We start from the raw sequence: 23,884 nt of genomic DNA on the forward strand, positions 1-23,884 counted from the left end.
GCTACAGGTCTTATTGTGTGGCTGCGTGTATTCATACATATGGCAAAAAAAAGAGAAAAAGTAAGATTGGTTTTAAAAAAAACACGGTAGTGCTGGATTATCATTATGCGATGAATGACAATGCGTTAGCGTTAAGTCCTTTACTTGCATTTAATTCCTTCTCTTAAACGCCTTGCCCTCTCTTCATATTAGCTTACATATTATATATCTATATAGTTATTTCACTAGTCATATTTTTTTTTGGCAGGTGGAAGGTGGTTTTTCCGTGCACCAGCCGTAGCAGGTCACAGGTGGTGGCGAGTGTACACTACACTACGCTGCCGAACACTTTTTCTTCGCGGTGGGGCTTCTAATTCCAAAGCATTAAAATAAATGATTGAAAAAAAAGCCAGGCAAGCGAGAGCAGAAACGCTTGAAACGCTTTACTCCCGACGCACGAGCCCGCTCCGTTTGAGGCTTTGATGACGTACAAAAAAGTGTAATTGTTCCCGGGTGTACAATTTTGGCACTTCTTACGCCATTGTCTATTGTTTCGAATAAATCAATGTTAGGCATCAATATCAAGCCCATCTGAGTCCAGTATAGGACACATTGACCTCACAAATTACCTCCAGTTACTCCTGCTTTGTGCCTGCCGCAACTATGTTATTCAGGCGACTTTCGTTTGACCATCGGCAGCCCTTCGATTGCATTTCTCATTCCTAGATATGCATACTGACACTGTAAAATGCAATCAGGCCTCAGTTATCTGCATTGCATGCCTGTCTCATGTCGTACTCTTTTGTTGAATTCCAGCTTATTTATTTGCGATTTCTGCTTTCTTATTATCAATAAAAGGACCAGTAAAGAAAATGGTTTACAAAAAATTGCTCCTAAGCATAAAATTTCAGCTGTACTTTCATATAGACAGCATTTTATACTGACTAGCCCTTTGCTAAGTCTTATGTTAGCTGTCGATTAATAAAGTTCTAAATGAAATACCTAACCTTCATGTCACTTGACAAGGTTCGCTGTTTCAGCAGACAGTTGGCATAGTTGTATGCAAAAGAGAGGGGTGCATAGCCCGAACAACACTGCGGTATTGCGCAAGACGAATAAATAATTTTGATTATCCTTCCGTACACATAGCAGGCACTGCGCATAAATAATTGGCATCACTAGTGCACCGCGAAATCCTGCAAAGAATGCAAAGGCTATTTTCTTCGTAGTCCCCATTAGTACACCCAATTTCGGCAATAGCAGATGCTTTTAACTTTTCTTTTCCTGGTGAATAAATTTGCAAACCTTATGAAGTCAGAGTGATCTGTCTAGCGTGTGCCATTGCACTAATGTTGTGCAGTGTGATACACTATCATTTACCTTCGTTTCTTCTTAACTTGGTATTTCTCTCTCATTTCTCGGCCTGCTGCACCAAAAAGTCAAGGTCGTTCGTGATCGACTACGAGAACAACCGGTTCCTGAAGGATGGCGAGCCTATACAGATCGTGGCCGGATCCATCGACTACTTCAGGACTCTCAGACAGCAGTGGGATGACAGACTGGCAACCATGAGAGCCTCCGGTCTCAACGCGATACAGACGTGAGCCTATTTCCTCCATTATATTCGTCCAATCACGTGGTCTGAGCTTCGGATAGTTGCTTTGTCTGTCACTCCCACGCACGCTCTCCAGTACCGGTCACTATTTTCCTTCTTCCTTCTTTCTTATACCCTTCTCTCACTTATCACGTATGAGAAACTCAACAGGCACAGTGCTCAGTATTTTTTTAATATGTTCTGCTGTGACAGCAGAAACGGGATTACCTCTGGAGCAGAAAACAAATGAGTATTTCGACGAGAGGGCGTTTTCAAATGATGCTAAACGTGCAAGGACAATAATAAAAATTCATTGGAATACCTAATTCGGTTATGTGTTGACAGTCCACGACATATGGCTTTAGTAGCTGTTAATGCCTTTACCGGATGTGACGTCATTTCCCATCCAGCCAACAAAAATTCGGCGTCTGGTGACGTTAATTCCTTCCCGCCAATGGGAACGCTCCGGTCTGGTGACGTAACTTTCCCCCAGCCAATGGGCGAATTGTACGACCGACGACGCATTCTGGCCCCATGGGGCTTGTAATGCTATCACATTAAAACCAAAACAGGGGTTCTTCTTCTGCGCGGTGACCGCGAATATCGCGCAAAATGCAGCTACATCGAATGGAGCAGCCACGAACCCGAAGAGGGCCAGTTTTCCTTTCAAGGAGAGCAGGACATCGTCCACTTCTTCCAACTGGCCCAGAAGCACGGATTCCTGGTCCTCCTCAGGCCTGGTCCCTACATCTGCGCCGAAAGAGACCTGGTGCGTGAACGAGCCTCCGTTACACCTTGAAAACGGTAAATGAAAAAAGGGGTGTGAGGGAGAAAGGGGGGGGGGGGAGGGGGGGGGGGGAGTCGGATGGGTTTCCGCCAAGCTCCATCCATTCCGAGGTTTTACAACGCACAGAAAATAGTAACGGTAGTTTACAAAGTAGCAGTTTACTTCTAAATAAAAGCAGTAAAATGTGGGGCTGCTACGATTTGTGCCTATATGTTTAGAGTTTATTTTGCTTCAATTTCTTTCTTGAATGCACATGTACCCTTCCCCATGTTTCTTGATCCGCATACAGGGTGGGCTTCCCTACTGGTTGCTCTCAAGGAATGCTTCCATTCCACTCCGGACCAGGGATGCAGGTAAATGCTATCCTTAGTATATGGCACCTTCGCATTGGCAAATGTGAGTTCCAATCCGCGTTCTCCCAGATCAGCTCTGTTCGTGTTATGATTTCCAGCGCCCTTTTCTCTTTTTCTTTCCTATTTTCATTCTTTTCAGTGTACGTTGAGTACGTGGAGAGGTACTTTTCCAACCTTCTTCTACTATTGCGTCCACTTCTATACATCAACGGAGGGCCCATTATCGCTGTTCAGGTGAGAGCGCGTACACTGTCTTTCAAAAACTGACACAACGCGGAGATATTGCCATTTATTTCACCGATTTCTACACGCAACGCCACAGCGCTTCGAACATACCCGTTATGAAGCTTCCCGTGAGGTTCTTGTCTCAAAATCAGGCGTTCTGACAAGCTCGAGGCTCGGATGCTAGCTGACTCTCACGCCGCTAGTGGCATCTAAATTAACTGCTCAGGACCGCCCAAAACATGGGCATGATAGAAAAAGAAGAAATGATGATGATGTTGATGATGATGATGATGATGATGATGATGATGATGATGATGATGATGATGATGGTGGTGGTGGTGGTGGTGGTGGTGGTGGTGGTGATGATGATGAATATTTATGGCGCAATGGCATCTGTGGCCAAAGAGCGCCATGGCACAATGTAGTTTCTTCTACTCAAGGTGCGGTCTTTGACCCCATCTTGAAGAACTGGTTGGCTTTAGTTATGGGTGAATTTTCAACTCGGATGCGGGGCCTATTTCTGGCCGCCTTCAAGACACGACAAGCAAAACACGTGCCGATTTTGGTTAGGGCTTGCTTAACCGCTGGGATTACAGAACTCGAACGTTATCCGAAGATGACTGACCAACGTGGAACTCTGAATGGCCTAACCTTAGGAAACACACAGTAGACATGCTACCGCTGACCAGGCTTGGTCATCTTGTTTCCTGCAGATCGAGAACGAGTACGGCAGCTACCACGCGTGCGACTTTGTGTACACGACGTGGCTGAGGGACCTGGTGCGGCGTCATCTGGGCAACGGCGTCATTCTGTACACTATTGACGGCGCCCAGGATCGCTTTCTCAAGTGCGGCAAAATCGACGGAGTCTACGTTACCATCAATTTTGGCAGAAGTACGTCAGAAGGGAGTCACGTGTAAAGTTGCTGCCTTCGCCTGCAACCACTAAAAACTCGGCGACGATCGTAGGAACTCATCTCTGAGCTATCAACTTTGGATTGCGATAGAAGTGGCTACCATTATTGTACAGTTTTGTTGCCGTTTTTTTTAATGCTTGCAGCGCAAACAGTTCTGACGGGATAACAAGTTTTTCTATGGCGACCATTGGCCGTCCGCAAACGATTCGGAACCGGCCTTTTTGAATGACCAGAGTAAGGCCGGGATTTGTCCAAATAATACCAATATCACCCATGGCTTATTTTAGAAGTCGTTCTCGCCTGCTTTCTCGCAGTTAATACACCAAAATGCTTAAAGTTTCCGCAGAAACGGCACAACGGTCATTTCCTACCGTGAAAATGGTGAGCAAACATTTATCAGGCTGTGTGTCCGCACAGACACAATATAATCTTTCCGTACGCATTCGCTGCATGTCTGCAACTTTTCCAAAACAGCATCTCCGAAATGGTTATGGTTATGGAGAAGAAAAGAATGGTTATGGAGAAGGGCGAAGCAGCCTTCGATTTACTTGGGGCATTTTTTTCCCATTGAGTAGATGGGGGGGCTGAATAAGAGCAATGAATGGAATTGATAAAGAACTTAGGCGAGGTAGAGTAGTAGGCTTAAAAGTTGATAAGAAGAAAACTGAAGCGACGTACGCCACGGGTGCGCCTAAGAGAGAAAAAATTATCATAGGTAGTGAGGCGCCAAAAGTTGATGGCGATCACACCTTGTGCAGGGAACGAATGGTCCCTCAATTTTCATGGTGGCTTCTTGGGTCGCATTTGCTTCCAAAATGTCGCAGACGACGACATCAAGGAGGCATTCAAGGCCCAGCGCCGACACCAGGAGCGGGGTCCGCTTATGAATGCAGAGTTTTACCCAGGCTGGTTTGACCTTTGGGCGGAGCGGCACGAAACTGAAAGCACCAGCAAAGTGGCGCACCGTCTGGACAAGATGCTGAGCATGAACGCCTCTGTCGTCCTGTGAGGGCCCATACATTCGATTGATTGATTGATTGATTGATTGATTGATTGATTGATTGATTGATTGATTGATTGATTGATTGATTAATTGATTGATTGATTGATTGATTGATTGATTGATTGATTGATTGGATTTTTCAGGTTCATGTTTCACGGTGGAACTTCCTTCGGCTACAAGTCAGGCGGTAAGATACAAGCCCTACATCTACCTGTGCAGTTTCCTGATGGCAGCGCGATCTATCGATTGGCCAGTTGATAAAATCTGCAGTTTGTCTCATCTTCGATAGTAGGTAAAAGCATTGCACGATAGGTGCAACGCGTTCTAGGAAGGCTCATAGACAGTGCCAGCCGCATGACGCTTCTGGCAGATGATCGTGCTCCCGCCTTCGCTCGTTTTTTTGTTTTTCTGACTGCTATACGAGCTACTGCTTTCCCGAATTGGGCAGCTTCCGCCATAAATAACTTCTATTCGGGCTGGACAGCTAGCTCGGCCTCCTTCGCCGCTTTCGCTGGCTGACGCGCCATAGCCCTTGCCCACCCTTCGTCGGCCTTAGCAGCACATCCGGCGGGCGCCTTCTTCCCTTCGTGTGCGTGCACATAAAGCTGCCGTTGGAGACACAGGAGAGGTCTCCTTTCTCTTGGCTCATCCGGCTGTATTGCATAACCACGGAGGCAGAGCTACTGGCGTCAAACATGTTTGGAAGTGCAGAAGGAGCGGATGAAGGATGGCGAAGACGACGATTTAGAGCACTTTGTGCGGGAGACTGTGGCTATGTCGAGTGGTCTAAGGCACCGGGAAATGAAGCTGCTTTCTTTGTTGTCGAATCCGATTTAAATTCCGCTGAGACTATAGCATACTATAGTCCTATAGTATACTATAGTATAGTGTATACTATAGTATGCATGCCATAGTCCTATACTATAGTACTATACCGTTCCGTATACGGTATGGTATAGAGAACAAGAAGCCTGTCGCTTCGGCCAGTCTGAGGCCGAGATGAGGGTAGCAATGGCTGATTCATTGCCAGTAATGCCAGCAGCAGTAGGAAAGCCAGTTTCCCCCCACAAGCACGGCTTTCCAGCCACCTTTTCACCCCACCCCAGCCCTCTAGCCAGAGGGCTACCAACCCTCTGCCCGAATCCGCCCAGCTTCACCATCCAGGAAAATTCCCTGACGTGTGTGAAGCATCGGCTTAGGGTAAAAGCACCGAAGTAGTTAACGAGAGTAAATACGACTGCTTTCGCAGAATTGTCGCATCAGATGTCTGCTTTTCCCTTAACTTTTTTTTTCTCCTGGGTGCCATTCACGGAAATTATTTCAGAATGTTTCAGATAGGTTGCCCTATATGTTCGGCCTCAGGTTCGCTGAGGTTTCCTGACGATGCCGTTCTGAGTTTGTCGACAATGATAGCTGAAAACACCACAAGAATAATAATTCCGGTGCATGCGATTACACACCCCTTCCACTCCTAAGCACAACGTGCCAGGAATTAAGCGAGAGGTACCTTCCAAGTCAGGCTTTAAATTCTTTACTTGACTAGGACGAATGGCCACTCCTTGGCTAAACAAAATGATTCCTCCAAATGCACAACGAACGCTGCCAGTTATTAATGCCCTCCGACAGCTCCCACGAGGTAGCGGAACGCATTGCCAACGATGCCTCTTGCACTGTCTCGCGATAAACATCTGCGGGACCGACAAAACTACACGTATGCACTGTAGCTCATAGACACTGCAGATTCATCATTCGAGTAGGATCAGTGACTGCTTTTTATTCATTCTCGCCACAACATAAAAAAAGCTGGAGGGAACTAATACCCTTTCATAAAGATCGAGGGGGTAAGCCTAAATAGAAGACTCTACTAACCCTGTGTGACGCCTTCATGGTACCTCCAACAATACTTGCACAAAAAGCGCTCCGAAATCATGGACTAAGTGCTTCAACAAGCGTTTAAATCTCTTTAAAGGGAATTTTTGCGCTTAAGAGCAAACTTATATTACTTTAATACGTTGCAGAAATCCTGTCTGTAGCGTCTGTCGTGCTGGTTATAATGGCGTTATCTCAAACGTTGGTTGTGTCCATATCAGTACGCCCTGTATTTGATCCACATATTGAAGGCATGCTATCAAGAGGCGTTATCATAATGGTTGTTAACCATCATAATGGTTGTTACCCCGGTTAGCCGCAATGTTGAGAGGATGAGCATCGGAGTGCGGCCGCTGCTTTTGCATTTTAGGGTCAGTATACGCCAGTGTACGGCCAGTATACGGTCAGTATACGTTAGGGTCAGTATAAGCGCTGCAAAGGTGTCACCATACTGCTCACTGAACTTTTGAGCGCACTTGGCGCAGGCATGGTGGAAGAGGTGGCACAAGCTCGCTGTAACTGTTCGCAACAGTGCAAAAAGAGCAGGTGTTTTGACGTCTGAGTATACCCGCTGGAAAGGCCTATCGGATAGGTCTATAGGCCTTTCCCGAGTTTTCCTGTTTTTTTGCAACTGTCTTCGACAATCCGCGGCTTGTCACTCCTCTCGTCCTGAATGATTTAAGCCCCGTTACAGCAACACATTCTAATGTATTCACTGCTTGCTACGAACACAGCTCACAATAACTCAAAAGGGTTCCGGACAATGCCAACAAGTTACGACTACGATGCACCCATGACGGAAGCCGGCGACCCGACAGACAAGTTTATCGCCATCCGAAATGTCATCTCCAAGGTATGAGCATTGTGCCCGCGGCTGAAACCATGCATCCATACGAGTAGCGCTGAAAGAGCTGGGCTTAATTTCGTTATCAACGGAATATTAAACGCGGTGATGTTCGAGTACTCTTTAGGACAGTTGTATAGTTAAAGAAAGTTATGTTGTAGTATTAGATACGTGGACCATATAGCTAGCAGAGAAGAAAAATATGAACAGCTGGGGAAATAATTTCCAACCGAAACGCCTCGTAAGTGGCCACACAGTAGCCTTGAAAGTCGCACCGTAAAATAACAAAGCACAGCATAGCAGGAGCAAAGGTGGTATGGAAGCGCAACCAACCTACGTTCGATATAATGCAGTTTTAATTAAATACTTTGTTTTACTTGACTTTGGATGCAATATTGAAACCACAATGATGAAGGTTTCTGTTTAAACAATGCCTTTTTCAGTTGCCTAACACCTATTTTCGTAGCTGTGCTATATGCAGCGACGTTGAAATGTACACCCATAGCCATAGTATGTAGTTTCTCATTATGATTAACAGTGTGCTATTGAAATCTCGTAACATTCGCAACATAAGCAAAGGCGAGATAAAAAAAGTACGAAACAAGAAGGAGGCCAAAAAACGGCCTTTTTCTGCTTCAGTTTGTAGTAGGCAGCTCATCTTTATGCCCATGCATACGCATAGGTTTGCGCGAGAAAGATCCAAATGTAGGCTGAAAGGCCTGCTTGCTTTGCCCTATCCGTACATGCATATGCAGTGCGTTCCACGTATCTTGAGCCAAGGCATAAAAAAAAAAGTCGTGTGCCGCAGACGTGTGAAGCAAAGAACATATCGAACACTCTACAACTTAAAGGGACAATAAAACAGTAAAAGTGTTCATTCTGTAAAATAATTGCTTTTGAGCGTCCACTCTTAGTATGAGCCCTTGGGAAGGCGCCGGCCATAGATTGTCATTGTTAAAAACAGTTTTTTTTTTTAAACCGCGCGCCATTTTATGTGCGCGTAGTTACGGTTTTTAAAGCTAGTTTGCTAAATGGTATGCGTAACGACTATTGTGACGTCATGGTCAGTGACAGGCTGCCCGGCGCTGCTGTTCGCTGCTATAGCATGACGTCTACACATCATGCTAAAAGGAAAGGATCGACAACTGAGCTAGTTGGCTCATACTTCAGCGTGGCTACAGCTTCGTCCACGTCTGTCTGCCCCCCCTTCCTTTTTCTTTATTCTCGTTCTACCATTTCTGCTGCAACCACCCTGAAGAACATTTCCGATAGTGCGACAGTCGTCTGCTCTGCTGCGGCAGCTCTATCTCGCGTAGCTCTGCAGTCTTCTCTGCGACCTTCGGGCGCGGTCGTATACAGAAAAGGGATGACAGAAGACGCCACCTGATCGAGGTTTATCGCGGAGGTCACTTGTAGAAGTGACACACTGAGAACCGGGTCCAATTTGCGTTCACAATGACAGTGATGAAACGTATACGCAAGCCTTTGCGCCGACGGGGAAGGAAGGGGGGGGGGGGGGGTGCCTCCACCGGAAATAAACAAACCCGGTGGCGACGCGTGACGTTTTCCGGGGCGCAGTACGTACCTGTTCCCTTTATTTTTTCTAGCGCACCGGAGTGTACTAGCTGAAAGGGGAGAGGAGGAATGTTAATTTTAATTCCCGATGTCTTCGGTGTTACTGAAGCTAGCTCAAAAATACTCGCCGGGGGGGGGGGGGGGGTGGATAGAATACCTATCACTCCTCTGCTTTACTTAACCTGGGTAAACATTTCCTAGCTCCTTTAATGAAACGCGCTCGGGCCTCAAATGAAAATGACGAATTGTGTATAGTTAACATCAGCCAATTCACAAATTAAACGGAATTTAAGAAATACTCTGAGCTGCGCAACACGATGGCAAACAATATTCCGTTGGTTGTATGCGTCTGCGGGGCACCGCTTCTTTTTCCAGCCTTGGCTCAAGTTATGTGAAACACGTTGTATGGATCTTGCTTCGGGAAGTACTTCAACAACTAAAACAATGCCAATATTAGGAACAGTGGGCTTAAAAGCAGTGAATCCCAGCACTTGACCTCCTGCGCACGCGCAGTACATGGCTGTGCCGTCCACTCCAGTACCGGAACCCAAGGAGAAGATGGCGCTGGGAAAGATCGCTCTCAAACAGGTGAGTTTTACCGAGCTAAAAAAAAACTGCTGAGAAAAACAAACACTGCGAGAGACTGGAACGATGCAGAGTGTATAACTGCGTTATTGTGCAACTAAATCCATGATTACGATAGATTCTAGATTGCTATTATCGGTAGCCAGACCTTCGCTATGATTCCTAATGGTGCCGTATCACATCTTTTCTTTACTGATCACGCCAAAGCCGCACTTTTTCCATGAAAGCAAAAAATGACTGGCGGCGTCGGCAACTGTGTAAAGCCTCCAACTGCGAGGTCGGGTTGAGGTGGACTTGCCTCTCTCTACCTGCCACCTGTCAACCATCCCCTGTCCATGTTCCTCTCCCCCTTCACCTCTCCTCTTGTAGGGCAGAGAGGGAGACGCCGGACGAGGAATGACTCAGCTCGTATGAAAATGGCTAAACAGAAAATGATTCGGGCAACAGCAGGTCTACGCGCAGAACAGACAGCCTCCCGAAGCACAATGCGTGAAAAAATGAGGCTCGCTGGAGCTGTTCCTTCTTGCAGTGCTCAGGAAGAGCAACCCGAGTCTCACAAAGGCCACTGGTGGCTGTATTTGAGACAGCCAGCTGCCAGTGCAGTGGCGCGTCGCTTAACTGCTGCGCCACTGCGGCGGTAGGGGTATGAGAACTCGCCGCGGTCTAATATTGAGACACACTTTGCGTAGTCGTAATTTGTATGGAATCAGGACTGAAGTAGATTTAGGAGTGAAATACAAGAGACACAAAATTGGAATGGAATAAGAACTGCAATAGCCTGGAGAATAGGAATACTATCCCATTTCCTCCGCATCAATCCTATTGATCTCCCCTAAAATTTTTCATCCTTCTAGCTCTCACAAGAGAACATATCCGGAGAAAACATTTTGCATTTTTCGGAACATCTGTTCCGCACTTCCATTTCCTTGTCATTGCAAAAATAAAAACTTTGTATTTCACAAAACATAATTCTTTATATCGTCCACCAAGCCGTGACACTAACATAATCTCCTTGTTCCCTCGTTCTGTTTAGTTGTACAGTTTGACTGACATTAGGAATCTCTACTCAGCCGGCACAATAGCGTCAAAGCGACCACTGTCGTTCGAGCAAATCAGGCAGGTAAGACGCATGCTCTTCCCACTTCAGATTCAAGGAGGGCGCGGTTTATCTCAGAACAGACAGGAGACACGCACGGCATAGTACCACTAAAGGCCTAATTCCTATACGTGCATAATATTGGGAAGAAGCGGGCTGAGCGCGAGCACCACTGCATACACTTCACGTGCGCAATGTGTGTAACTGCATAAGGATAACCATAACACGTACGCTGAGTAACCATGATGAATTCAACCGCTATACCCTTCACTGATGCGACGAAGAGGCGTCTTTTCAATGGAACCGTAGGTAGCTGTATGCTATTAAGTAACTTTCTGTAATAAGCTGCTGGTTTAAAATCTACGCTCTACAAGATCACTCAGCTGGCCGAGTCTTGTTATTGTTGATAGTATTTTGTTTACATATGCACAAAGGAGGAAACTGTGGGCAAAAGCTAATCAAAAATAAGTTTTGAATGGGTCTGCTGCCTCTCAACGAGGCAGGAGCCGCACAAAACGAAACACTAACAAAATAGAACTGTGCAGACAAGCCATCAGTGTAAACACCAAAAATTTTGAGGCACACCGGATTCAAACTGCCTCTGGTACCGAAGCCTCTAAGTTTATAAATGATGCCACATTATAAAAACGTTTTGTCATTCGCAAGATTTATCTGCTGGTAGAAAACCGCTACCAAATCTCTTGGCATGTCTTCTTCAAATTACACGTAATTTCTTTGCAACCGTTTGCACACTTTAAAAAAAACGCAGAGCCTCCCCCTTCTGTCTTTAGAGCTTGTATGTTGAAACTCAGGCGAAAAACTTCAAGTGCTTCCAATGAGTCAGCTTGAATGAAATAGGATTTTAAATTGCCGGAGAACTTTTAAGTGATGCACTATTTCTCGATCCCTACCTATGGATCTGAACAGTTTCTTTCAGGTATTATTGCTCTTGTATTGCCTGTTATTAGCCTCGCTGGTACTACTTCTCTCCGGAAGTGCACGATCAAATGCATCCTGTTTTCTGCGCTTTTTTTATTTTCGCACAAGTATTAGTGACTCGCTGTAATGTAATCTCGCTTGCAGAGCCAAGCCCTGGTTTTATACGACACGTGGGTGTCGTTCACGCCCAGGAACCCTGCTGTGCTCAGCGTGCCTGGGCTTCGAGACCGAGGATACGTCTACGTGGACGACGTGAGTTCACTCCATTATATACATCTCATTTAGTGCAAAACACAGGCCAGACAAAAATGAAAGAACACATAAGAGGAAGACGAAGCAACCGTGCCTCGTCTTGTGTGTTTCTTTCTTTTTGTCTGATATGTGTTTTGCCCTAAATTAGATGTATATAATGGCTGAAAACCAACTATCCCATAAGTTAACTTTTTTTTAATTCACTCATGTGCACATCTGCGCATCAAGTCGTGTTGTATTTTTATTTTTCTTGTGGCGTGTATTCTGAGCGGTGGTGCTGGTGACGGAGATGGTGGTTACGGTGACGACAGATTTAATAAGGGCCCATTGATCACTTTGCATAATTTCATCATCCTCCTACATATATATATTTGTATAATGAACAGCTGTGGCGAGGATATCTATCTTGATAGTTACAGGTGAATGGCGCCGCTCGCAATTAATTGTAGAAAAGAAATGGGAAGTGCATCCAAGAGCTCATTGTAGAGAAAGATGCAAAATGCTGTTTGCAATGAAGCACTATAGGTAAATTGAAGGGGACCAATGACTTCCCTAGCATTTCATATAAGTTCTTTCGACTGAAAAGCTGTACATGTTTTCGCCCCCCTTGATATGCAGATTTACCAGGGCGTTATTTCGCGCATGGACAACGTGTATGAAATTATGGTCCCGGTGACAAAAGGCCAAAGGCTCACGGTGGTGGTCGAAAACCAAGGAAGGGTCAACTACGGAAATCTAAACGACCCCAAGGTGAGCTTCCTCTCTTGTACCTGGAAGTGTGAATTGTACTATCATAAGCTACACTAGTCCTGGTACGAGCTGCGCGGTAGTCACGTGCTTTCGCTGTGTAGATTTGAAGCCCTTCGCAATGAACTTAACGAAAAACACTACACGTGGAGTACAGGCGGAAAACTAGAAGCAAGATTCAGACTCACAACACAATCCCCTTTGCTTACTCTTCATTTGTTAAATGTATGGATATCAATGTTTCCTAAGGTAGAAGCGAACAGTCTAAGGAAAGTGTCCTCTGCTAGGCTTTTCCGTATAACGGACGCAACCCCACTTGCTTTTGAGTCTGATATCTACCGCCTTCTTTTCTGCTTTTTTTTCTGCACGCCACGTAAGACATTAGAGAAGGCAACGTGATAACACCTTCCTTCTTGTAGCAAAGGAAAGGGTGAGGTGATAGGCCAAATAATGAGATCAGATGTCGTTGCTATCGCGCTACTATGTCACCTTTTATTTATAACGTGAGAACAGCATTCATTCAGGAAAAAAAACGAAAAAGAACCAGGGGTCGGGTTCATATCCCGGAAACCGAGCAGAGAAAACATGCACCGTAGTCTTTATTGTGCGCATGCGCGTGTTCTCACACGTTCCGCAGCTGTACTCCGTGATAAGGCGCTTATCTATTTGCTCGCGCGTTCTTATTAAAAATTTGGAAGTATATACCTGCTCCAAAATTATATTCCCACTGATTCCCTACTGATATTCCTGTATTCTATCGATGCTATCTTCTATTTCTTCGTCCGCCACTTCTGACTGTTCTTCTAAGCTCATCTGTATAACATGGATAACGTGTGCTTCTACCTACGTGGTCATCTTTTCATTTTTCTTGTGCGCATAGAACTTCATATATAAACAGCAGATTAGTGGTCTGCGTATATCGGCCGCATAAATAGGTCCTGGAACGCCACAAGTGAAATCGTTCCTCTGGTGCCATTGCAGGGCATCATCTCAGACGTGACCCTGTCGGGAAAAACGCTCACCGACTGGAACATGACTCGAATCGACGAACGAAATCACATGGGCGAATCGAGCCACCCTGTCCGCGATGGTGTACCCTCTATGTGCGGCGCCTCCGCGCCAGGACTTGCAGTCTACGAGGCCAGGTTTCAGCTTCTGCAGGACCCACCGCTGGACACGTTCATCAGGCTTGACCACTGGAAGAAGGTCAGGACCCATCGCGGTGGCCACGACTTTTAACTGAAGCGAACGAGATTGTCTGTCTCATTCGAGACCTCGGCGACCTTATTTAGATAGTGGCTAAATGCAAAACGCATCCGTGTGTTGATGTTATGGTTGACGTTAAAACACCATGAAATGGTTTGATGTTGAATTCTAGTAGCAGATTCGAAGAACTTTCGGGACAGCTTTTTGTGCTCTTATCAGAGCAAGTGTATTCCAATGGCAGATCTGGAGCAGAGATTTGGTCATGCCGGCAATTGCTCATCACTTAAAGGACAGCCGCATCGCTTTTGCGCATTCCACATTATTCAAGGATTCAGTTCTATATAGGCTGTAGGTAAAGCGTGCCAAGGTTTTTTGCGCTAGCATTTAAAATAATAACCGACGATTAAATCTCGGGCTTCTCCTCACAGCATAGGAGTGCAGAGTTGTTTTTTTTTCCTTCAAAGAAAGCGCTTCTGAGGTGTAAATATACCGGCCCCGTATATTACATGACCATGTCCGCCTCCCCCACACCCCACACCACCTGGCGCAGTGCGCTGCCGAGAAGCGTGAACGGCACCGTGGTTTTATAGGAGATTGTTACGTCACCATTGTAAAGCTAGCCCAAAAAGATTTCACATGCTTTACCTGCAAGTTCCACACATTCCACGCCTTTAAACTCGTCAAGTTCAAAACCCTTTTCAGTTGCTCTTTAATAGAGTGTAGAGGCACAGGATGGGCATGACGCAGACAGGACACCGCTGTCCAGTCTCCTACGTGTTAATCTTGGCTGTCTCTGCACCGTTGTGTTCCATTGTATTCCAGAGCCAGACTGGGAGCGTTTGCACATCCCAGATCATTGCTTAGTGTAATCATGACTATTCAGCCGAACTCAGCAGAGGCGACCAGAACTTCGCGCGGCGTATTCCGATTCACATTAGCCCTTACCTAATGCCCCTGAAAGCGACTTTTATGGTAATAGAAAGGAAATTAAATAAGTTGAAATGAAATCAATCCCCCTTAGGCGCCCCTTCTCCCCTGTTCCCTTTTCTGGCAACACCAGCAGGAATACAGACGATTACGGAATACGGCGAATACGGAATACATGCGATTCCGCCAGGAAACGTTTACTGCTGCCGCTGCGGCCATGGTTACAGCTTGATATCTAAGCTCGCCTACGCCACGAACGTTGTATATAAAGGAGGGGGGGGGGGGGGGGGAGAGACTTTGTTCTACACTGAACGTAGCCAGGTCTGATAATGACGCTGAGTAGCATTGCAGCGTACATGCGTACTAGACTTCGTCTACAGCTTCAGTTCGACAGAGAAGTCTTAAGTTGTGAACTTCATAAGTACGACGCATTTTAGAGCGCAAGGGATGCCGGCCAATATGTGCTCCGGCAGGACGTGCAAGCCCCGGCTTGCAATGGCCGGACAACGAGTTTTCCAACCAAGCACATATTCGAGGCGAGTGCATGCTCTCCGCCGTATTCAAACGCTTTGCGTCAAGACGGGCTGGCCACTCTGGATCAGCCATTGACATTAACCATCCGTTTGTCAGGAGACCTCTCTAAGGCGTCCCTCATTGGAAGCAGCCTTGTCATGTAAAAAAGTCAACTTTTTTTGCAGCAGCATAGCTAATTGTTAAATCGAGAGAGAGAGAGAGAGAGAGAAAGTGCCTTTATTTAAACAAAAAGCCTGATGTTTTGACACCAGGACAACTCTGATGTGCTTAACCACAATTTCCAGGTACGTGCGGTGAAGTTGGATAAGTCGGCTCTGTAGTGTTAAGAATAAGATATAACGACGCTCTCAACACTGTGAATGCAATCTTTTTTAGTCTGTTTACTCGTTTTTTTTTTCTACTTACTTTCTCGTTTCTTGTTCTGTTTCTTTTTTCAACAGTGCATGCATTTCAACATCAGGGTGCAATAACCTTCCATGAAGCATCAAAGGTAGCACACCGCAGGGCCAGTTTTATTATACCTTCTATACGGTCCCTGTTTCATGCTTCAGAGAGATACAGAACGAGCTGTTTTTCACTGTGCATTGAGATAGGCACTGTCGCCCGCCACAAAGCGAGATTATCATTTCTCCTTCACAAGTTATTTAACGTTTGTATGAACAACACCAATAAGGAGGAGGCAGCACTCTGGATAAGAGGAAAATCAAGATAACAACAGTCAACTTAACACTCACATCTCCCCCATTGTTTTACAGTGAGCTATACATCCAATAGCGTGGCTGCGTGGGACATGCGCAGAAATCAAGCTCAAAACAGGTTATTTTCATTCCTGCGCTTCGATTACGATTCCCTGGCCTCACGATAAGGGGTTGTATAATGACTCTGGCTAACATTATTTCAGTGTCTAGAGTACCAGATATGACTATGAATTCACTTTATGTCAACACACTTTCAAATTTGGTGCTTTCGAAGTAGCATTTAGCGTGGAAGTGCATGTTTACGACTACAACTTTTCATTTCTTCCTCCCTTATTTTTGTTTCCTCTGTTTCACCGCCTAGGGCGCAGTCATTCTGAACGGCTTCAACCTGGGCCGCTACTGGACACCCATGGGTCCGCAGAAGACACTCTACGTGCCATCGGTGCTCTTCAAGCCTAACAACATCCTCAATGTCATCGAGTTGGAGCAGGCACCGTGCTCAGAGAGATCCGGCAACTGCTTTGTCGAGTTCGTCGACAAGCCCGAGATCAATGCAACCGTGCCATGATTTCTATTCTTGGAGAAAGCAGCAACAATAAATCAGCACGATTCCATTGAGCACCTTTTTCCGGAATACAATAATCGTGGGCGCAATGTAAGGTTCCGGCCATGTATTAGAAATATATTTTGTTTTTGCGCAGGCTATGAGTTTTCGCGCAGTCTTACTGCTTCCCCATCTTTACTTGTTTCGTTCCACTAGCTACTACTGTGTATTTGTTTCTGTTTCGTTGCTTGTTTTTTGTAGTTACATTTTGCACCTCGGATTGCCGTGCACGTACATATAAGTGCACTGCACTCTGTTCCTTTAATCATTGGGGCGCTTTATTTGGTGATTCGGGTTCAGGACCTACTGCTCAAAAGGTCATACAGTCGAACCTCGTTATAACAAAACGGTTTATAATGAAATAATGAGTATAACGAAGCAATGACAATTTCTCTTGGAAGCTCGGTCAACACGGGCTATAACGAAGCTACGTTTATAACGAAATAATAGTCGGGCCTGTTCAACACCGTTATAACGAGGTTCAACTGTACGTATTAAAGCGATAGCGCTAAGGCTCCCCTTGTCCAGAAAGTCCGGCGTTGCCGTCTTCGGTGCCGAATTTTAGTGTTAATGCAGTAAAAAAAGAAATGAATCTGAAGCTGCGGGAAATAGCCAGAAAATACAGAACGCAAGAAATAAGATAGAGTCGCGAAAAGCTCAGCCACCACCGAGGCATACCGCGGCTGACGAAGGCCGCACACAGCGGCGTCCACGGCACGCCACGGACCTTGAACTGGAATCTCGGGTGAGGTTCATGCTAGAAAGGCCTTGCAGCAGCGCGAGCGCGGGAAGAGTCAGCGTAAAGCAGCTGCCGGCTTTGTCAGGAAAACATGTGCGAACGCAAAACGCCATGTCAGCCTTTGCAGTAGATATCACGCCACAAAACTTAGTTCGATTCAAAGTTTGCACAGGTGTTTGGACAGCCGCCAAGCGAAGTGCAGTGAGAGTTCTAGTAGAGCTGCGCAAAAGCAAGGAGAAAATGGGGTGGCCGGGAGGGAGAGGCAATGGATATCAGGGTGAGGGAACAGTCTGGGCATCGATAAGGTAATCTCGAAAGCAGCCGCTTGTCTCGTGTCCTCAGCTGGCGTGTAGGAACGAAAGCTCAGCGAAGTGTTTTTTCTCCGGCATGGAGCTTTTTCCCATCTCTCTTCTTCTCTCACTGACATTATTGATTCGGCCGACGATCCTTCAAGCCGTGAGTACGCTGAATGTCCTGAAACACTGTGATTAACCAGTGGCGGCTTGACTTGCAAGATGCTAGCAGGCCACTTTCAATTCCTGCAGCGGCAGACTTCTTGGATAAAGCGGTATACGTTGAGTGTAACAAAAATATAGGAGTTGCCATTCTCTTATGCTTTGAGGAGACCAGCTGCCTAGCTTGCCTTCAAATATGCATATATCAAAGATTACAACGAAAAATGTCTGCATCTAGTATACTCATAGTATCAGGAAAACAACCTGCTCTTGCTGATCGTACCTTTATCAGTTTCCGCAGTAAGTTCAGCGAATGATTATTGCAGTGGAGGCCGTAACGTGAAGAGGGAACAGGAAGGTTTTGTTAGTAATAACAACACGCAGACATGCGACTGGACCGGGGTCACAGAGTGGTCTTGCACCTACCATTCGTTGGCATTTATTTTCACAACATTTGTACAGGGATATAGGTCCGGCGTTCTAAAACGGCCTGGCAAGATTTGCGAGAGGCGACAAATCTCATACGCTGGAAGCACTAAAGCCGTAACTTATCGCTGCATGTAACTGCATTTTTTCGTATAGACAATGCAAGCCTTATCATCACTGGAAGTCAGTGCACAAATGGCTGTTAGATCAGGAACTGCTCAAACAACTATTCACGAATGCTCTTATAACACAAGAGTCGTAGCGTAAATAAGCATATTAGCAGGCTGAAAAGCTATTTCCTATTCACCCTTTTTCCACACACCTCATTGCCTGCAACGCACATGTCGTTTATATTCGTTACTTTTCCCCCGGTTCGAACTCTCGTCTTAAAGAATCATATTGATTAGCTTGGATGCTATCCAACGTGTCTATTTTGTGCAGTGTCGAATCTTTTTCCCTTTTTTTCGTGCTTCCGCCTGTGCGTTCAGAGGTCATTCGTGATCGACTACGAGAACAACCGATACCTGAAGGATGGCCAGCCTATACAGATCGTGTCGGGGTCGATTCACTACTTCCGTATTCTTTCCGACCAGTGGGATGACAGGCTGGCGACCATGAGAGCTGCAGGACTCAACGCGATACAAGCGTAAGTCGTGCCGAACATTTTGAGAGGCCTAGCGCCCGCACTTAAAGACCTGATAGGTGGATCTTAGCTGGAACCTCTTACTTCGCACTGACTGCCGTTACCAGTATGCGCGCATTACCTTCCTTGTCGTTTTCTCTCCCCCTCCTCACTTTGCTCAACCTCTCTTCCACATTTTCTTTTTAAACTTTTTCATATCTCAGCCCGTGGAGTACAGCCAGCTGTGCGCAGTATTCCGGGCATTTTTTTTTTTCATCAACTCTCCCTTGTCTTATCGTGGGTTGAAATTTGCCGAGCTTGTCGGGTGTTGTACTGTTTGCTGCTTGACGGCAGCAGCTCTTGGTTCCGAAAAGAAACAAGAATATATGAACCAGCACGATATATGAGCCAGAATATATGAACCAGCAATGCACTTCGGCTTGTTAATACAGCACTTCGCTTCAAACCAGGCAGTGACTCTCTTCCGCGACATGCAGACATGAGAAACTAATTTAAAGAATTCCATTACGGAATGCTTTATTGCCCCTCCCTCGGTTTTGCTTTATAAAAGTGATTACAGCTGTATTCCTTCACCTTTATCTGCCACATTACTGAAATCGCGTGGCCCCAACTTCTTGATGCATTCTGTCCCTACGAGCCGCCGTGGTGACTCCGTGGTTGTGGCGCTCGGTTGCTGACCCGAAAGACGCGGGTTCGATCCCGACCGCGCCGGTCGAATTTCGATGGAGGCGAAATTTTATAGGCCCGTGTACTGTGCGATGTCAGTGCACGTTTAAGAACCCCAAGTGGTCGAAATTTCCGGAGCCCTTCACTACGGCGTCCCTCATAGCCTGAGTAGCTATGGGACGTTAAACCCCCGTAAATCAAACAATTCTTTCCCGACGTTATAGTGGTGTTTTCGGCTCCCGACAAGCTCTCCAAGCTCTGCCACAGAGTAAACGCCCCTGCAGAGCGTAAACCAGCCTGCCCGGTCAAACACCGTTCACCGTTTGTATCCTGCAAAGTCGGTGTCGTGTATAAAATTCCTTTGAGTTGTGGCAGGGCTTACATAGGCCAAACTGGTCGGTGCCTTAATGAGCGACTGATGGAGCACTCTAATGACGTCAGCAACACAGCAAAGAGGAACCTGGGAGTGCATTGCTTGAAGTGTCCGTCTCGCCCTTGCAAGCCGTTGTTTCAAGATTGCACTGTTCTAGATAAAAATGCCCATCAAAGCACTCGCGAAATCATGGAGGCATTGCACATCTTGAAACTAGGAGAGGACTGTGTCAGCTCTCCCTCGATCGCCCTGACGAAACGAGAAGTAGATTATTTGAGCCAGATGTCATCTAGGTGATTTCTTCATTCGGTTTTGATTTTCAGCGATTTTAGAACCTTTTGGGTCTTAGTAGTTTTCAGGTGTGTTTGCCGCCATGTCATGAGCAGCCTCTTATTTGCCCCTTTTGGCCCTGCAATTTTATTCTCTCTCGCACGGTTTTAGATCTTTTTTACCCTTTTTTTGGCTTTATTTTCCCCTAGCAAATTGTTAGTGCCCTGCTTTTTGCTCCCTAGTTTCATTCCTCGCCTTGTACTGAGGTTTAAGGCACTTGGCTCTTGTTTTTGTTGCAAAATGCCGGTGCCTTGTCTTATCGTTCATCATTGACTTGCACTGCGTTGTTGTTTGTTATTAGCAGTCATCCTTGTGAGCTGTTGCAGCCTCTTCTTTTCGCCTTTAAATATCTTATCCCGCGTATCAATTCCAGCAGTAGCGGCATCATGCGTTCCCTTCCATTTCCTGTATAAATATCCGCTTTCCGCAATAAAAATTCAGTTGAAGTCAGCGCTGTGGTGTCTTGTCTCGCTTCGTCCCCGTCTTTATTCGCGCTGTATCGCATTATGGAAAATTACCAACTAGCCCGATCTGCCACTCTTGCAAGTTATGAAGATAGACCGCGCTGAGAGAAAGCAAGATGCTTATGATTTGTTTGCTAACATTACGAATTTGAAGCCTCTGTTCCACAATATAAGTGTATCTAACATTTCTTTTCGTCCCCTCAGACGTACACTGCACGCCTCAGGCTCTACTGCTCCGAGCGACATCGAGCTTTCCCGGAGAGCCCTAACGACGTGTGCTATTTGTTCGCCGCTTAAAAAGATAGCACTATAATGAGGAAAAGCAATACAATTGGTAAAAATGAACGGCGTCCTGCTTAACAGTCCCTCTCCACACAAAATGCGGCTCACAAACAAGCCAACAGCTACGAACAAATAGAGAAAGGGAAATCACAATGTTTCTCATCTACTCACCTCGCACACAATGCAGATACGTCGAATGGAGCAGTCATGAGCCCGAAGACGGCCAATTTGTCTTCGAACGGGACCAGGACGTCGTCCGCTTCCTGCAACTGGCCCAGAAGCACGGATTCCTGGTGCTGCTCAGGCCTGGTCCCTACATCGACGCCGAAAGGGACATGGTGCGTAAATCGGAGCCTCCCCTCTGACTTACTAGAAAAATAACCGTGTTTTGGGAAATGACCAACGTGCCGCATTTCTTGGACATCATTTCCGAAGAATTGGCGCAGGCAGACCGCTTACTTATCAAGAGGAAGCTGCAAGTGCCCCTTACGGGCAAAACCCGGCGGCATTCTTAAGCGGAAACAGCCCTAACCCATGCTACTGCCGCTTTTCACCTAAAAAATCTTACTCGAGAAAAAATGTTTTCCACCTTTCACGCAATCTCATTAAAAGGATAGATGCGTTCGCGGTTCGCTGCGGCTTCCCGGTTCAGGCTACGCATGCGCGTGACCTGGGCGCTAGTGCCGGTGCTTATCACATCACAGTGTTGCACATGCTGTGGCTACGTGCTCTTGCTCAAAATCTTCGCAATATTAGTGGAATGGCGTTCTGCATACACGCGTGAGGGACCGTGTTCCACATATTCCACATTCTAAAACACACATAATGTAGTTTTCCTTAACATGTCTGCCGTTATCTACAGTGTTCCACATGTTTTATTAATTTCTGCATCAAAAGCACTGCTCTACCTAAACAAGAGAAACTCGCGCAGAAAGTTTTACTTAGGGTTACGAGGTAGGCCCTATGTTTCCCATTTATTTTGAGGTTTTCCCTGCAACTAGTGCAGAAAGCTAATCCAGCTTTTTTTTTCATTTTATTTCCGCTTCATGTGCCTTTCACTGAACCATAATTATTGGTTTTTCAGCAACTAGCTATACTTTTGTGATTTTCCCCCAAAACTTAATTATTTAGGCGCCTTTTAGCATAAAAAGTCTTTTCGATGAATATAAGAAAAACCAGTGCGTAAAAGTCTGCCATTCTATTTCAGTAGTTTTGAAACTATGTGAAGATAAACCGGAAAAAAAAACTTCCTCTTTTCTTTTTGTTGCAATAATAAATTAAAGGCAACAAAAATTACATCTTTAGGTATTTTGAAGTCAAAGACAAAAGACTATATATCAGTACTTCAACTTCTTGCATGAAACAACATGGACTGAAAGATCTGTTTAATAGCCATCAGCCATGTAGTATATGCCTGCGTCCATTTCACGTTATTTAGTGGCTGTGTGAGCTCCTTTGTGAGCTGTGCGCTTAATACGACAGACCACCTCGCGAAGCGATATCACGAAGCACGCTGGACATATCCCAAATGCCTTCATGACTTCAAATAGACGCAAACCGTGCGTATCCCAGAGGCTGCGCCACACCGCCATTCACAATTCAAAATGGTTGCAACCTGTCCTTTTCGGTATTGGCCCCTCCAGTTTGGATCCACTGGCAGGGAGGTTTTAAAATGCAATTTTCTCGGTGATAGATGCCTCTTTTGCCATTGAACAAACAGCCGCATAACCAGAAAGAGCCACAATTTTTACTGAGAAAAACAACTGAATGGAGCTGTCCTCAGTGTCCCTTTAACTTGAGTCATTTTGCCATCACTGAATTCGAAAGAAGCGTCAAGTTGTGCCTCGGTGTCTCTTTATCAATCAATCAATCAATCAATCAATCAATCAATCAATCAATCAATCAAAGGCAACTTTATTTGCTAATTCAATGAAAGTTTGTACAAAATTGTGTCATGCTCTCATCATTGAATGTGAAAGCAGCGTCTAATGTGCCTCATTGTTCCTTTACCTTTAGCCATGCTGTCATCACGGAATGTGAAAGCAGTGTCTAATGCGTCAATTCGAAGATGTGCATCCTAAGGAAGGTATTTTTTGGTGAGAACTCTCAGGCGACGTAATTAAACTACGTGTGGACATTTCCTGGTTCACCCGCGGAGACACTTCTGAGAAACTCTGGCTGAGGTAGTTGCTGGAAAGCAGAGTATATGGCGCGAAGGGCTGTTTGCGGTGAGCCTTTGTATGCGAAAGGCTCGTTAATCATCTCGCTCTTGCACGGACTCTATCAGAGTAAAATTCTTTCGAACGTGGCTTGTGACAGGAGTCGCTATTTAAAGCTAAAACGAGAAATATGTGACCCAAACAGCCTTACTTAGGATTTTGCCAAGTGAAACTTTCAAAATAAAGGTACAGCTAGGAGCAGAAACCTCACGCGCATCATATGACGAAAAAAGTGCACAGAGTAAATCGTGCCAGCGTTCAATAGAACACACCATATATCTTTTTTTCTGCGCCTGACTGCTGCTGAAGAGTCAGATGAGCTTAGCAAAGCTTCTATTTTTGCCTGCGGCATCATTTTCTTTTTATTCGCAGAAATGCGAGTGAGTAGGGGCTCTTAAGAAGTCGGGCTTGCCCTGTCGCCACTTAGTTTCGAAAAGCGGGTTGTTTTTCTGACTCTGCTTAAGCCCGAAAAAGCATAATGAAAAACGAATAATTATCCTGAACGATGTAAAGCAAGATTTCGGCATTTCAGATTGCTGAAAACGAAAAAATAT

General features: G+C 45.7%; 1 protein-coding gene across 1 annotated transcript in view; it reads left to right on the forward strand.

Moving 5' to 3' along the window:
• The window catches only part of LOC144129954 (uncharacterized), a 55,112-nt gene that overhangs the window by 10,312 nt on the left and 20,916 nt on the right, over nt 1-23,884 (forward strand). Inside the window, exons 3-19 of the mRNA XM_077664007.1 lie at nt 1,419-1,579; nt 2,192-2,342; nt 2,650-2,713; nt 2,853-2,947; nt 3,652-3,832; nt 4,679-4,859; nt 5,001-5,044; nt 7,461-7,579; nt 9,659-9,733; nt 10,764-10,850; nt 11,910-12,017; nt 12,636-12,767; nt 13,746-13,970; nt 16,491-16,694; nt 17,791-17,928; nt 18,842-18,999; nt 21,299-21,449. Coding sequence (XP_077520133.1) covers nt 1,419-1,579; nt 2,192-2,342; nt 2,650-2,713; nt 2,853-2,947; nt 3,652-3,832; nt 4,679-4,859; nt 5,001-5,044; nt 7,461-7,579; nt 9,659-9,733; nt 10,764-10,850; nt 11,910-12,017; nt 12,636-12,767; nt 13,746-13,970; nt 16,491-16,694; nt 17,791-17,928; nt 18,842-18,999; nt 21,299-21,449 — 2,274 coding nt within the window. The remainder of the gene's footprint in view (nt 1-1,418; nt 1,580-2,191; nt 2,343-2,649; nt 2,714-2,852; nt 2,948-3,651; nt 3,833-4,678; nt 4,860-5,000; nt 5,045-7,460; nt 7,580-9,658; nt 9,734-10,763; nt 10,851-11,909; nt 12,018-12,635; nt 12,768-13,745; nt 13,971-16,490; nt 16,695-17,790; nt 17,929-18,841; nt 19,000-21,298; nt 21,450-23,884) is intronic.

Source organism: Amblyomma americanum, chromosome 4 (assembly GCF_052857255.1).
Source record: "Amblyomma americanum isolate KBUSLIRL-KWMA chromosome 4, ASM5285725v1, whole genome shotgun sequence".
NCBI classification, from domain to species: Eukaryota; Metazoa; Arthropoda; class Arachnida; order Ixodida; family Ixodidae; genus Amblyomma; species Amblyomma americanum.